This window comes from Pezoporus flaviventris, unplaced genomic scaffold, assembly GCF_033815535.1.
Source record: "Pezoporus flaviventris isolate CSIRO_AGI_PZ_B2104156 unplaced genomic scaffold, CSIRO_AGI_Pfla_v1 ptg000025l, whole genome shotgun sequence".
Lineage (NCBI taxonomy): Eukaryota > Metazoa > Chordata > Aves > Psittaciformes > Psittacidae > Pezoporus > Pezoporus flaviventris.
This window is the reverse complement of record NW_026892573.1, coordinates 15,478,685-15,493,332: the sequence shown is the minus strand read 5'-3', so window position 1 is coordinate 15,493,332 and position 14,648 is coordinate 15,478,685. Positions and strand designations below refer to the sequence as shown.

The window sequence follows — 14,648 nt, the reverse complement described above, 5'->3', positions numbered from 1 at the left end:
AATTTGATTTATTTTTTGATTTCTGTTCTTTTTCCAAGATATTTGGGCCATAGGGTGTATATTTGCAGAGCTGCTAACGTCAGAACCAATATTCCATTGTCGACAAGAAGATATCAAAACTAGTAACCCTTATCACCATGACCAGCTGGACAGAATATTCAATGTAATGGGATTTCCTGCAGGTACATACTGTATTTATTTATTTTCACTGCTGTTCAAAGAAAGATATCTGTATTGCTTTCTTTGCAAGTGAAGGTGGCAGCTGACAGAAGCAACAAAGCTGTTCAAGCACGTTCTTTATTTCATGAGTTATAAATCTAGCATCTAATGGTCATATTAGCTGTTTTTCCTATTATTGATAGCACTCTTTGTGTCTACATGCACCAATCTTTTATAATTTTAAAAGATCGTGTTTAATTGTGGATGGTTAAAAATCAGAAGGAATATTTTTGTATTCCTTCAGTAATGATTCTAGATTTGGAAAGTGACTGGCCATTGTAGGAAGCCAAGCAAAAATCTTATGTATTTAGTGAATATTATGCAGATGTTTAACCTGTGATAAATTAAGCACAGCATCTGGAAGTAGGGGAGGGTATCAGTTTATTTTTCCTGGTAGAAACCTTTGTGGTATGGAGAACATTTCTTTATTCTGAACCAGAACAAAGAATTGGTTGCATGAACCAAAACAAATTACAATGTGGGTATCACTTGTTGCATTTTCCCCTCAGTGTTGGTCATATCTTGTTTTTCTCCAGGGTGTCTTGCATCTTTTCAGTTTTAATGCTTTGTCTTCTAGTGTTCATCTGATTGCAGATGCCAGAATAACGGTGGCCTTATTTTTACTTTTTGGTCATTTTTCTCCTTACTGCTTGTGTTCTTTGCTGTTGTCCACTGTCTGTTAGTAAGAACTTTCTTTACTGTCCTGGTGGACTTTCTTCTTCCTATCATATGGATTTTGTGGTTCTAGAATATTGTTATTAAATTTGCTCTTATTTTTTTCCCTTTTACTTTTTTTTTTGTCCTGTATGTACTTCATGGTTTCTATACTTGCTGTATGAGGCTCCCAGAAGTGTTGCCTTTGCATATTGAATATTTGAGTTTCTTGGAAGTCCCCCTTAATTCTGCTTCTGTAAACAATACTTTCCTTTTCTGCTTGTAGCCTAGAATTTTATCCTGTGTGCTTTTCTTCATTTGGGTTTTACATTGTCTTTGTGTAGCTTACATAAGTAGATGGCACTGTCATTATTGTTTTCCAGTTGGTTTAAATAATCCTTTCTAATAGTCTGCCTTTGATTTTTAAGGGTCTTTATTTCTTACCAATACACATTGCTTTTCATTTAATAGCAGCTAATTTTTTGTTTGGTTTGTTTTGTTAATTGACGTTTGTCATATTTGAAACTTTCACATGTCTTTCGGATGGGGAAAGAGAAGAATATTTTACTTCAACAGTAATTATCAAATTTCTGATTTATTTACTTAATATTTTTAAGCTCCCAGTGTTCTGCAGTTATGATAAGACTTAGTAGAGCTTTGATTTGAATTAAACTACTTGCCCACAGAGCATTTTCAGGAGTTTGCATAATACATTTGAGGCCAGGTGCTGGTAGTGGGCTTTTTGGTTTATATTTAAATCCATTGCAGGCTTTGTCTACACAGAGAAGTTGAGATTAAATATTATTTGAGTGTGCAATTGTTACTTTTTCTTAACTTTTTGTTGGCTAACAGCATTTCTTTCAGTTTGATAAAGCAGACATTTACTGAGTACCTCTGGGCATTTTCTGATAACTGAAGACAGTGCTGTCAGAATGGAAAATCCTTTAGAAGGAGATAGTGCTTGTGAGAGCCTCAGGTGCTTCTGTTCTGAGATCCCAACCCTGTCTAAATAAATGAAGTAACGGTCCGGAAGGGTGCAAGCGCAATGCCTAGTGTGTTTTTCTTATGTGTTGTCTTTTGGGCATATGGTGATCTTCACTGTGGCTTGCAGCTGCTTTTTACAGTTCTTGAGTTAATCAACATGCAGCTGGAGCTTCCTAGGTGTTGGTAAGATTTATTGTGAAGAGGTGATGAAGGGGTAGGAGCCAAGGAGCACAAAGAACTAAGTAACTGCAAGGTTAGAGAAGCAGACTTAAAACACCTAAAAAAAAAACAGGGCTACAGAGATACTTGGAAAGCCTTTGTTTTACTCAGGGTGAAAGAAAAAAAAATATTACTAATAAGTATTGATTTTACAGATAAAGATTGGGAAGACATAAAAAAGATGCCCGAACATTCAACTTTAATGAAAGACTTCCGGAGAAACACGTAAGTCTGCTTTGAGTTGAGCTTTCTTAAGAAAGCATACTTTACTCCTCCCTCCTACACTGAATTTATTGTAGCTCAGGTGGTTTTCTATGTAAATGCCAAACAAGGTTTAGATTGTGAAAAAGAGAGTTGTTTGATAATGGTGAACTTTGCCTGCTGAGGTGGTGTGAATCAGAAGAGTAAGCCAGGGATGGACTGTGAATGATGAGGTGGCAGGTGTGGAAGGGGTGGTGCCAGTAAGACCCCACACAGCCCTGAAGATTGCAAAGCACAGTTTGTCACAGCTGGTTCCAAATCCATGGTACTGGAAATGATTCTTCTGTAATAGCTGCACAAGAGATCCAGTAACCTTAAGCTGCTTCCAGCAAACAGTGGGTGTAACTGTCAGCTTTCAAAGGCTAAAGAAAAGAATACTTTTCAGTTTTGCTGTCACATTGCCAGAGTCTAATACCTGCACTTAAGACCCTGCTTACCCTGTTGCCTTGTTTCCATGCTGAGGGATTTGGTGCTGTACTGATACATACTTTTCTTGCATCTGCCATGCTGTTGCAACCATTTGGAAGCCTTATTTCTGAGCTTCTCTTCAAAAAAGTGAATTTGTGGATGTTCTTGTAGCAACCTGTACTTTGCAGGAGAGTGTTAAGATGGGTTTAGTATTTATCTCCCTGACTGGCATTAGAAATACACAGAATGCAACTGTATAGTAATAAAATTGCTGAAAGGCAGTTTAAATCCAAGTGATAGTTTGCTGTATGCTTGTGGGTTCAAAGTGTGCTTTTTGTGTGCATGTAAGAGAAAGATGCATTTCTGTAGTGTCTGAATGATTTTTTTAAGCAGTCTCCGGTGTTGGTAGTTGTGTTTGTTTTCCTGCTTAGTGTGTCAGCAATGGAGACTAAATGGTTCTTGTTACTACGTTTTGTAGCTATTAGGAAAGCAGTATTGGTGATGTGTATATTAGAAATACCGTATTTTCTTCCTTTTCTAGGTATACCAACTGCAGCCTTATCAAATATATGGAAAAACATAAAGTTAAACCAGATAGTAAGGCATTCCACTTGGTAAGTTCCTCCAGTTCCCAGTTGTTCTCTCTGAATGGACATTCTCCTTACTTTGATGTTTCCAATTTTAACTAAATGCTTTCAAGCTAAAATTGTAAGGTAAATATATTATTTGGGGGAGGGGGAGTGGACAGGACTGGGGGAAGAAAATGGGAAGCTTTTTGATCTTGGAGGTGAGAGAAATAAATTGGAGAAAAGGGAAGATGGTTATGGGGCCGGTGTGTCTGAGGACCATGTGGCTTCTGTTCAAGTCATTGGAAGATGTACCTTCTCTGATCAGACTTTAAAATTTTTAAGCAGCTGTCTTTTTTTCTGTTCAGTTCTTTTTCTTCCCTATAAATTTTGGAATTTATCCTTCAGCCAGAGCTGCTCTGAGGAAGTACTCTTCTTGTGGCATACTGCATGAGCATTTCTAAATGGGCGTTTCCAAGCAGATGAATTATACTGCAACAGCTAAAACAGAATCTATATTCAAGATTTGGATTAAAACCAAAAATACAAACAGCTGATTCAAGTAAACTTTGCAGGAAGTTACCTGGCAGTTGTACCGTTAGGCATCATTTTCTGTGAAGTGTCTCTGCCCTTTAAAGTTAAAAGTTGGTGGAATACTAGGGATGCCTGCATAAGTGAGGAAACTAGTCCTTTCTGATGGAGATCTCGGATTTTTGATGGATTTTTGTATCCAAGCACAGTGGAAGCTGCTGAGCAGTCTGTGTATTTGTATGTAATGCATGAAATGTTTGTTGATATGTGAAGAACTGATGTGCTCATAATTAATCCACTTTTTTACCATGTAGATATTTATAACAGAGCTTCAGAAATGCATTTTTAGTATTTACCAAGGTGATCTTATGTTTTATTATGACAATACATACTTTAAAAAATACACATTTGACATAGCAAGTTGTTTACATCTATTATTGTAAAATGTGCCAGGACTAATAATTACAGCACAAGTAAGCACAACGATCGTTGTTGTTGCCAAAAATTGAAATGTTTTGATTTCCCAACTTGAATTAGCCAGGCTTTTTTTCCCCCTCTTTGCTTGCATTCATGTGTCTGGTCCCTTTCCACGTGCAGAACTGATGTGTTAGCATAAGACAACTTTGGCCCCTTCTTGCTTTTGCAATTTACAGGGTTGTGCTTTGGGGTTGGTTTGTTTGTTTGTTTCCCACTTTCACTTTCCTGATTTTTATTTTTCTTTCCTACTTACTTCTTAATGCCCTAGAAAACGGGTATATGCAGCTGCTGCTTCTCTTTAACTGAGTGATGCTTCATCTTCCTTTTGGTTACCTTGGTCCAAATGAATGGTAGTGATTGTCTCATTCACTGCTGATACATAAAGTTTGCTGCATTTTTATTTTGTCATTGAAATTATTTTATTTTGTCATGTGAAATTTTAATTGAACAGTTTTTAAATAGAAAATATTTGTAATGCTAAGTGGAAGACTCACTTCTGTGCTGGCACCTGAACAAAGGGGCAAAATAAGAGTATTGATCCCCAGTGTGATAATGGTTGCACAGTCATTAAACTTTTCTTGTGGTTTCTGTTTTCTGTTGCTGATTATGACCAAGTTTGCTCACATTTTGTGAGCATGTGATGGACAGCTTTATACAACACAATTGCCAGAAATGATGCCAGAATTTTGCAATATTTTTTTGATTGTGATGTTTTTCAGCATGTTGGCAATTGTTTCTCATTTTTTTTGCCTTCCCTTTTTCTGGCTCCTGGGATTGCTTTTTGAGCTGTTTGAAAGAACAGGAATTGTTTTGTTCATACTGATATTCTACAAAGACTACATGCAGACTTGGAGGGCTGAAATAACTTACTGTGAATCCTTGTTGATGATGTGAAAAACAAAACTGGATTGATGGTTGTAATACATATTTATTATGTTCTTAACTATGCCATTAAACTGACAGCTGAGGAGAGAAAATGTACTTTCCTAACTTTAGCTGTCTGCAGCGCGGAGGTCTGCATTGTGGTTGTGTATGCTCGCTTAATAGCTAGTGAAAGGAGATGACCCGTTCAGACACAGGTCATGACAGTGGATCTCTATGAAAAGGAGAATTTAATCCCATGGAAATACAAATAGCAAATGTAAAATGAGTATTACTTGCATATGTAGCTTCTGTATATCTTGTTAGATCCATGATTTATTAAAAAAGCTATAGATGGAATGTGTAGTATTTCTTTAAAGATCACTGTCTCTTACATGCTACTGTAGTTTTGTCTTGGACACTGTATCCTGTAGTGAAACATGAAGACTTGCTATTTTCCTGCTTCTGTGTGGCAGGAAAGCCTGAGAGAGCTGGTATTGTTCAGCCTGGAGAACAGAAGACCCTGGGGAGACCTTGTTGTGGCCTTTCAATATATAAAGGGGGCTTATGAGAAAGATTGGGGGAGACTTTTTTAGCTGGGCCTGTTGCAGTAGGTTGTGAGGGGTGATGGTTTTAAACCAGAAGAGGGGAGATTCAGGCTGGATGTGAGGAACAAATTTTTACAATGAGGGTTGTAAAATACCCGCAGAGGTTGCACAGAGAGATGGTGGATGCACCATACCTGGAGACATTGAAGGCCAGGGTGGATATGGTTCTGGGCAACCTGATCTAGTTGAAGATACACATACTCATTGTAACCCAAACATTCTATGATAAATTCTGCTGTTAAGTCATGGAAACTCTTGGAATGTTTTTATTAGAACATTTGTGACTGAACTGAGTGCCCTGGGCTTTGCAGGTGTTCTTCAATGGGAAATGAAGTTACTCTTTTAACAAAAGAGAAGAATGTGGTTATGCCATGTATGGTTGTGGTTTTGAGTTCAGATGCATTTGTATCAGCTTGTCTTTCAGGAATAATAGTGAAGTTTCTGTTAATTGTCTTGGTAATGCAGAGCTGCTTATTTTTTATTTTTGCAGCTTCAGAAATTGCTCACTATGGATCCAATAAAGAGAATTACCTCAGAACAGGCTATGCAGGATCCCTATTTCTTAGAAGATCCTCTTCCCACTTCCGAGTAAGTGGTTGGTTTATTAACCTATCGGTACATTTAGAGATGCTTTAGAAATGTGTGCTTTCTCTCTGCTATGTTTGTGAACAGTGAGCCAAATACATACTGTCTAACAACCAAGGAAAGCTACAACCACAAAAATGCCATTTGTGGTTTTTAAAATTAAGTAGCATTCTTACTAATCTCTTGCTTTATGAAACTTTGATCCTATTAGTCACAGTACTAATCTTGTTACTCACTGACAGGTTGATTATGCGTGCTACAGATCTTTGTAGACAACTGCTAAGTGCCCGTAGGTCCACTTCTCTGCTCCAGAATGCCAGATGACATTATCTAATTAGTTTACATTTTTCTGTCTTAGCCTTTGTTGTAAATTCAGTGGGTGGGGAAGTCAATTCTGTGTCTCTCTCCTGTCATCCTGAACAACTTAAATCCATTTTCTGTAGATGTTCATCTTTATTTGTGTAGGGACCTTTACAAAAGGAAGAAAATTCAGGGACAGTGAATGATTTCATTAAAAATTAAGCCTCCTCCCAAAAGACTAGGCAGAAAGCATGCTTGTATGCCCTTTTAAGAAAGCTGTTAGTGCTATTAGTACATCCTGTGTACGATTCTCTACTGTTATCTAGGGAAGAATTTATGACATATGGTATATTTATTAGCAATTAATTAAAAATGAAATTATTTCATTAAAACCTACTAGATTATTTATAACAGCTCCTGACCTGTCTCTGATTTAATGTTGTCATGTGAATGCAGAAACTGCACTTAGGACAGTCATTGGGTTTTTCTTGACTTTAGGTTGGCATTTTAATGTGAATACGGAATGAGTAATGCTAACAGGTGTACAGAGACTTGACTATAAATACATTCTACTGATTAAGGGTGGGTAAATATTAGCTTGTACTTGCACTAGCAAATTCATGTGGACCATGAGATAACAAATTGCCAGATGAAATTTCTTGTTATTTTTTAAACTTTGTTCAAGGTGATTTTATTATTTATCAGTGGAGTTTCCAAGAGTATTTTTAGTTAGTCCTGAGACTGTGCATTACACAAAAGCTGGATTAAGATAGCTCTTTGTGACCTTACAGATATCAAATGGGCCATGTACCTTTCCACCATCAGTTTGGTGACCAGTTACAGAAACCCTGAAAACTATTAGGAGTTTAAATGAGTGTATAAGAGGCAATTGAAGATTAAATGGCAATAGGTTTACTATATTTAGAATATGATGAAAGTAAGACAGGAAAATCTCCATTAGTTATGGACTGTGGCTCAGGCAGCTTGAAAGTAGCATGGGTGTGAAGTATGAATCTTACAGGTTTAACTCTTCTGTTCTAATACAGTGATAAATAGACTTTTTTGGGGGGCAGTGTTTTTGCAGGTTGTCAAATCCCTTACCCAAAACGAGAATTTTTAACAGAAGAAGAGCCAGATGATAAAGGAGATAAAGTAAGTACTCGAAGAACAGCATCATCATGCTTCACTGGCTTTCACACTATTTCCTGTGTTCATGTTATTTCACGTGCTGCTTTTGAGTTGAAATTTTTCTTTGTGTTTAAACAATTGAGAAGAACCAGCAGCAGCAGCAGGGCAATAACCATACTAATGGAACTGGTCACCCAGGGAACCAAGACAACAGTCACACACAGGGACCCCCACTGAAGAAAGTGAGAGTTGTTCCTCCTACCACTACCTCAGGTGGACTTATTATGACCTCAGACTATCAGGTATTTATTCGTATATTGGGTGTTTGGTTATCAAGTTTACAGCAGTGTTTCTTTAAGCTAAAAAGTAACTTTTAAAGTGTCACTGTATTAACTGGGTTTTTTTTGTTATTTTCAGATTCATTTGCCTGTAAATTGATATGCTGATGCTCTTTAGGTTAGCAGTAAGGAAATCAGGATCAGATATTACAGTTACTGATTTATTACATTCATATTAGGGAATGCTGATTGTGGACCGGGAGCCTGTTGTGCTATGCTCTGTACCATTCCTTTTTTGAATAAGCCTGTAATGGCAGGAGGCAAAGGATATTACAGTAAACAAGTGTGAAACAAGAATTCAAGCAAGCGTTTTAGTGGGGCAGATGGATGGGAAAGCAGTATTTTGGATGATGATGCTGTCATAATCTCTGGTTTGAAGGCAAAGGAGGATTCCAGGTTGAGTAAGACCAGTATTATAGATCTGAACAGACAGGTGAGGTGGTGGTAGTCAATGAGTGAGGAAGATAAGGAGTGTAGGAAAAAAGCTTGAGGAAAAGTCGAAAGCTACGTTCTAGTCTTCCTGCATTTGGGCTTGTGGTCAGATATTAGGAAATCGGAAGAGTCTGGAGCAGAAGAATGTCTGAGAGTCACCCCAGGGAATGATACCTGAATTTGTGAGTTTGGATGATGTTACTCCTGGAGACTGGGGAGACGTGAATTAAGGACACAACTGTTAGTTAATGCAAGCTAAGAAACTGCAAAAGAGGGACAAGGATTGATACGCATAGGAGCAGTTGTAGAGGGGGTAGATTTTGAAAGCCTAGGGAATAGAAGATTTCAAGAGGAGACATGCTGGTGGAAACGTTAGCCTGCAGGAACTATTACATACTGGTTCACAAGGAATACATAGTACAGAGGGCCAGTTGGAACAGTGTCTTGGATGAAATCAAAAGATGGGGAAGTCAGAAATTACTGGCAGTTTTCAGTTAAAGATTAATATCTAAAACTGGGACCCTAACATTGGGAAGCCACTTAGCTATGTTTATATTCTGTAGCAAACCTGAAAGAATGGTGTCAGCAAAACTTCTGCTGTCAGTTTGCTGTTCACAGTTTTGACACTGTTTATGAGGAGACACCAGTGGATTTTGAAGTCTTGCTTTTCAGTTTGTCCCTAAGAGTACCAGATACTCTCAAAAGCTGTGTGGGGGCGTTACCCACATCCTTATCTAAACCTGTATATTTCCAGCATTGGGCAAAACTTGAAAGCACTGAAAATGTAATACAAGGTCATTTTCAGGAGCTTTTTTGTGAAGCTCTTCATCTAGTTCACAAGTGCCTTTGCTGAGTTTATCCTAGGACATTGGTAGCACATCAGGTTTTAAGTCATTCTCCTTGAACAATGTAAATTTTTAGAGCTATTTGAAGCAGCGGCCAGCCTTGACTACAGTGCTGCAGTGTGGGTTGCCTCTAAATATAAACATCTTTAGCTGTATTATGCATCACAGAGCACTCTTAAGGCACCTTTGCACCTTTCAATTTAGCAAGCTGCAGTCGATCGCTGTTTTGGCCTTCTAGCTGGCTCGCTCTACCACTTCAGTTCTGTGTGTGTGTTTCTAAGCAGGTAAATGCAGCTGTAACTCTGAATTTTCCCCTTACGTTGAGTCACATACCTAAGCAGATTGGTGCAGAGGTTGCACATACTGTCAGGGAGCCCTGTTTGCTTGCTCTGTTTACACGCCCTTCACCTCATTTTGCTGCTGCAGCTTGGCATTTTGAACAAACTTCAGTTTCTGCTTCTGTGAGCAAGAGCTGAGGTTTGCTAGTTGAGAGGTCAGAAGACTCAATTTGCTTCCGCAAGAGCTGATGTTGGTTTGTTTTCAGCTCATGTTCATCAGCACTTTTGAACTCTCAGGTATCCATCCCAGGACTATAGCTGGGGGCAGCCCTTGTCAGCAACCATCATTTCCAAATACTTTTGCCTGGAGGCAGTGACAACTGCTACTTTGATATCTGAGGGGCTCTTATTGGTAACGTGACTGCTCCCAATTAATCTTTTTGCTGTCTGTCTAGGAGGCAAAACACCTGGTTTTCAGAAAGAGCTAAACAAATCTCTTCCCCATTCTTGCAAGAATGCAGGTGGTAGATTTGTTCTGGTATTTGGAAAACATGGTAATCGAAGGGAGGAGACCTGAACTTGCTGGCACTAGAATAAAAGCAGTTTTAGAGTTGCCTATTGGTGGTTTCAGGTCTCCCTGAACAAAATTCCTCACATTTTTTGCTTCTGAGCCTGCAATTTGAGGAGATGGCAAACAAATATTACAATGCAGCCCTCTGTTTTAATCAAACACCTGCTCCTTTGTTCTTCATTTAATTTGCTCAAATTGCCCATATAAAGCTTATGAAGAAGGATTGCCATCTCCTGGGCAAGGCATACTAAGACAGTTTCTCCATCCCCTCAGAAGCTGAATTACCCCCTGCAAAGCAAGTTGACCTTGTATCCTTTTCTGCCATGCATAAAAATAATAGACACATGGCACAGAGACTTCCTTGCCTTGTTGTTTAAATATGCAGTGTGACACTTCCACAGGCAGTGGGATTAAACAGGCTAGAACAAGTCCACTACTCTGGGCTTTTGGTTGTGATAACCCTCTGGGTGCTTAATGCTATTTAGGAAGGATTGGGTGTTTATATCTGTTCTTAAACAAAAGCCATCTGTTGCACTGGGTGTCATGAAAGAATCTGGTGATTTTTAACTGCCTCTGTCTTAAGATCTATTTTAGAAGTCAGGGTGCAGACAGTGTTTACAACTGACATGAACAGTCAGGTTTTAAATCACTGAACTTGTGATGGTTTCTTACATGCAGGAGCCCCACTTGGGCAAAAAGAATATTCAGAGTTTTTATGCTCTCTGAAGTGCCTCCTGTATTTGTGATGTAGAGATGGGTGACCCAGAGCTGTGACATGTCTGTTGACGAGTGACTCAGTCTGTCTCTCAAGACTGAAGACAAATGTCACAAAAGTTCAGTCACTGTGTTAACAGTGTGGTTTAGCAGTGCTGGCTTGTTCCCATTGACATTAAGTGATGGCTCAGCCATTTCTTCCCCTTTACATTATACACCCCTAAGGAATTGGATCAGTCCTGTGAACATATGTTAACAAGTAGAGTTTGCCTTTTCATTTCTGCTATCATCTCAGCAACCTGATTCTTGCTTCTGTTCTATGTGCTGAGCAGCAGGAAAAAAAATTGTTATGTTGTGACTTACAAAATCTGTAAAGCTATTTTAATACTGTTTCGGGGCGTTAGTTCACCAAAGTTTTGCATATTCATGTCTCAGTAGTTATGCCCTAGGCCTGGAATATTTATCTTAGGAAAGTTTCCAGACCTTTCCTAGAAGCATGTTTCTCTAAAACTCCTAATACATCTTGTGATATCAAGAGGTCAGAAGTTACAGTTACAGCAGTTTCTAAATGCTGCAAAATTTGTCTGTGTGAACCAGCACAGTAATGTACTGAAATTGTCTTAATTTAATGCAATGTTAAAGGCTACTAAGTGGTCACGTGTTCAGACTGAAAATCTGACATGCAGTCCTTTTTCCTTTATAACGCATGGTTTGTAAATAACTACATTTTAGGTTAAACTTGAAGTATGCACTTGCTGGTTTGCTCAGAGATGAGTGCTCCACTCAGTAAATAGTTGATAGAAATGCTGGTTGAAAGGGGCCTACAGAGACCATCTAGCCTGATCTCCCACTTGAAGCAGGACTGTTGCTAATGCTAAATCAGGTCAGCTATGGTTTTGTTTAGCTGAGTCTTAAAACCTCTATAGATGGAGATTTCACAGCCTCTCTGGGCAGGTTCTTCTGCTGGTCTCTTGAGGATTCTCCATACCCCTTAGCGCCCAGCCTGAACCTCCCAAGCTATAATCTGTGACTGTGTGGCCATTTCCCCCTGAAATAATCTGGTTGCACTGAGAAGGCGGTGCTTGTTACCTTTTACTCTCCTTCAAGTATTTTTAAGGCTGTTGCTAGATGACATAGTAGCCTAAATAAGCACAGCATGCTCTGTCTTTACTCTTAGGTCACATAAAGAGTGGTGTATAGTAAAATCTCCACAGTGATGCAGGATAAGATCAGTAAGATGCACTGTTTGAACCTCCACTCCAGTATAGCTTCTTGAAGGGGAAGGAAGCAAGGGGAGAAGATGGCTGCTGTGAGCAGTGGGAGTGTTGTGTAACTTGCAGGTGTACTGCAGTCATCTGAAGGGTTGACTGGAGGTTTGACTGTCATGGGTGTAGGCTCACAGGAGATAATTAGGGTGGATGACTGAAGGGTGGTAGCTGTCACTGTTTAATCTAGTATTTCTGATGTTCATACCTGCACCTGCTGTAATCAGAGTAAGTGAAAAGAAGTCTGGAGGTGCAGCTGCTTTGAGAGTGTGTGTGCTTGATACCTCTTGAAATAAATCAGTAGGTGAAACTGGTGATGTACCTGTTATGAAGAACTGCATTTCTCTGCTTTAACCACTCTGCAGCGTTCCAACCCCCATGCTGCCTACCCCAACCCCGGACCAAGCACATCACAGCCACAGAGCAGCATGGGATATTCAGCTACCTCCCAGCAGCCGCCACAGTACTCTCATCAGACACATCGGTACTGAGCTGCACCCCGATACCGACAATGCACTGCTGGTAATGCTGCAGGACCGGCCGCACAGCTGCCTGCCTGGAACCTGGCTTGGGCCACGAGAATGTACTGTACAACCTCACCTCCAACCTGTCCAATCGCCACGATCCACCCCCTTCCACAGAGCGGAGTAGTGGCTCCCAAATTGTACCTGGTTTTGGGGTTAGACTTGAAAAGAAAGTGCTAGCACAGTTTGTGTTGTGGATATGCTACTTCTGTAGTTTACTTGACATGGTTCAGACTGACCGATGCATTGTTTTCAGTGACAGTCTGTAGCAGTTGAAGCTGTGAAATGTGCTAGGGGCAAGCATTTTTGTTGTTGTATGTGGTGAGTTCTCTTGGTGTAACAACTTTATCTGACCAATAGTACACAACATCTTTGAACTGGTACTTGAAGCATACAGTATATGTTACCATGGCAAAAAAGCAAAGCAAACTAACCATGACTCGGAGACAGTTTTGATAGACGTTTATTTTTAGTGACTTTTGTGGATGGTTCATTTTCCACCCATATCAATGTTTTATGACCGATGCGATTGCTACAATGAGATTTTTTTAGGAACATGCAAACATTTGCATTCTTTTGCAGCAACTACAAATGTCCCAAAGATTAATTTCCAACATGAGTTCTTGGTTTTGTTTTTAAATCTATGACTTGACTGGTATTAAAGCTGCTATTTGATAGTAAAATAAGTATGTTGTCATTGATATAAACATGTTTGGTTCAGCAAACAAACTAAACTGATTGTCATAGAGAGTGTTTTATTTTTTCCTGTTGGTGTTACTGATTTGTGAGCATGCTTTGGGAATAAAAAAGCATGAGTGATATTTCCTAAAGAGGTGCGGCATCCGTTCAGCTCTTTCGTCATGAGTTTTGAGAACCAGCTTGGTGTAGTGGATTTTAAATTCTTTTCAGTTAATGATTATCATTTTGTTTTTAACGTTCGCACGTTGTTTAGGGGTGCCATTCCTACAGCAGAGGAGCAAGGTATTAGGAGAGCCTTAGAGTTTATGAGGAAAAACTTGCATACAATGTACTGTATCAAACTATTTTACATGAATGACACAAGTATTCTGAATAAAAGAAAAAATCAAACATTGTTAAAACAAGGTGTTATGTAATAAATTTATTTTTCATAAATCTGCACATGACCTTTGCCTGTATTTCTTCTTAGCAGCAACAGCACTCCTCGCCCTTCATATACCTGTATTGGGTTGTGTCCTGAGAATCACTGTCTGGGGGGAATTCTTCTTGCAAGAGGGCAGGCTTCCATTAACTGCTGGGAAGGGTATTTTTTAACAGCAGGAAAAGAACACAGTACCTCTGTAGAATGTCACTCCCCCTGTTGTGTACCTGTGGCTAATCAGCTGGAGACACTGAACATGGGGTTATTACAAGCTAGATCAGATGGCTTCTTTCATCTACAAAGTCTGGAGACGTTCCTATCCGAACAGTTCTTTGAAGGTTTCTGTAACTCATTCTTACCTTGACATCTAACACCACACAGTGATTCTGACATAAATGTATGCAATATATGCAGGATTTATTTCTGCAAGTGCTTCATGTAGTGTGAATATCAACTAGTGGGAGCCATTCAAGTGCACTGAAGCTGCTGACAAGGGGCAAAAGAAAAAGCAAATTGGTAGCCAGCCCAAAATGCAAACCATGTGTGAGGTGGAGATAAAATTATCTGTGTGAGGTGTAAAGGTTAAAGTGTTTGGGAGACTTAAAACTAAAGAAAAATCCGAGTGCAAGGTTTATGCAGCTTTAGTAATACTGTGTGATACCCTCTTCATTCTGAAATAAGTGGTGTCAAAATCTGGCCTTCCTGAGGTTTTGGAACACAAACACATAGGTGGGAGTGCCTTAAACTTCTTGGTTTGGTT

The 14,648-nt window shown here is 39.2% G+C and overlaps 1 protein-coding gene across 8 annotated transcripts in view; it reads left to right on the top strand.

Moving 5' to 3' along the window:
• CDK8 (cyclin dependent kinase 8) overlaps positions 1-13,908 on the top strand; it is a 74,781-nt gene extending 60,873 nt beyond the window's left edge. For 4 of the 8 annotated variants that reach the window (XM_061457607.1, XM_061457611.1, XM_061457613.1 and 1 more), the window contains 7 exons: positions 39-182; positions 2,232-2,301; positions 3,287-3,359; positions 6,279-6,376; positions 7,747-7,825; positions 7,945-8,103; positions 12,610-13,908. In XM_061457607.1, coding sequence (XP_061313591.1) covers positions 39-182; positions 2,232-2,301; positions 3,287-3,359; positions 6,279-6,376; positions 7,747-7,825; positions 7,945-8,103; positions 12,610-12,735 — 749 coding nt within the window. In that variant the 3' untranslated portion in view covers positions 12,736-13,908. The remainder of the gene's footprint in view (positions 1-38; positions 183-2,231; positions 2,302-3,286; positions 3,360-6,278; positions 6,377-7,746; positions 7,826-7,944; positions 8,104-12,609) is intronic. The other 4 variants (XM_061457608.1, XR_009744167.1, XM_061457609.1 and 1 more) reach the window with 4 other exon arrangements.
• Positions 13,909-14,648: the final 740 nt, after the last annotated feature.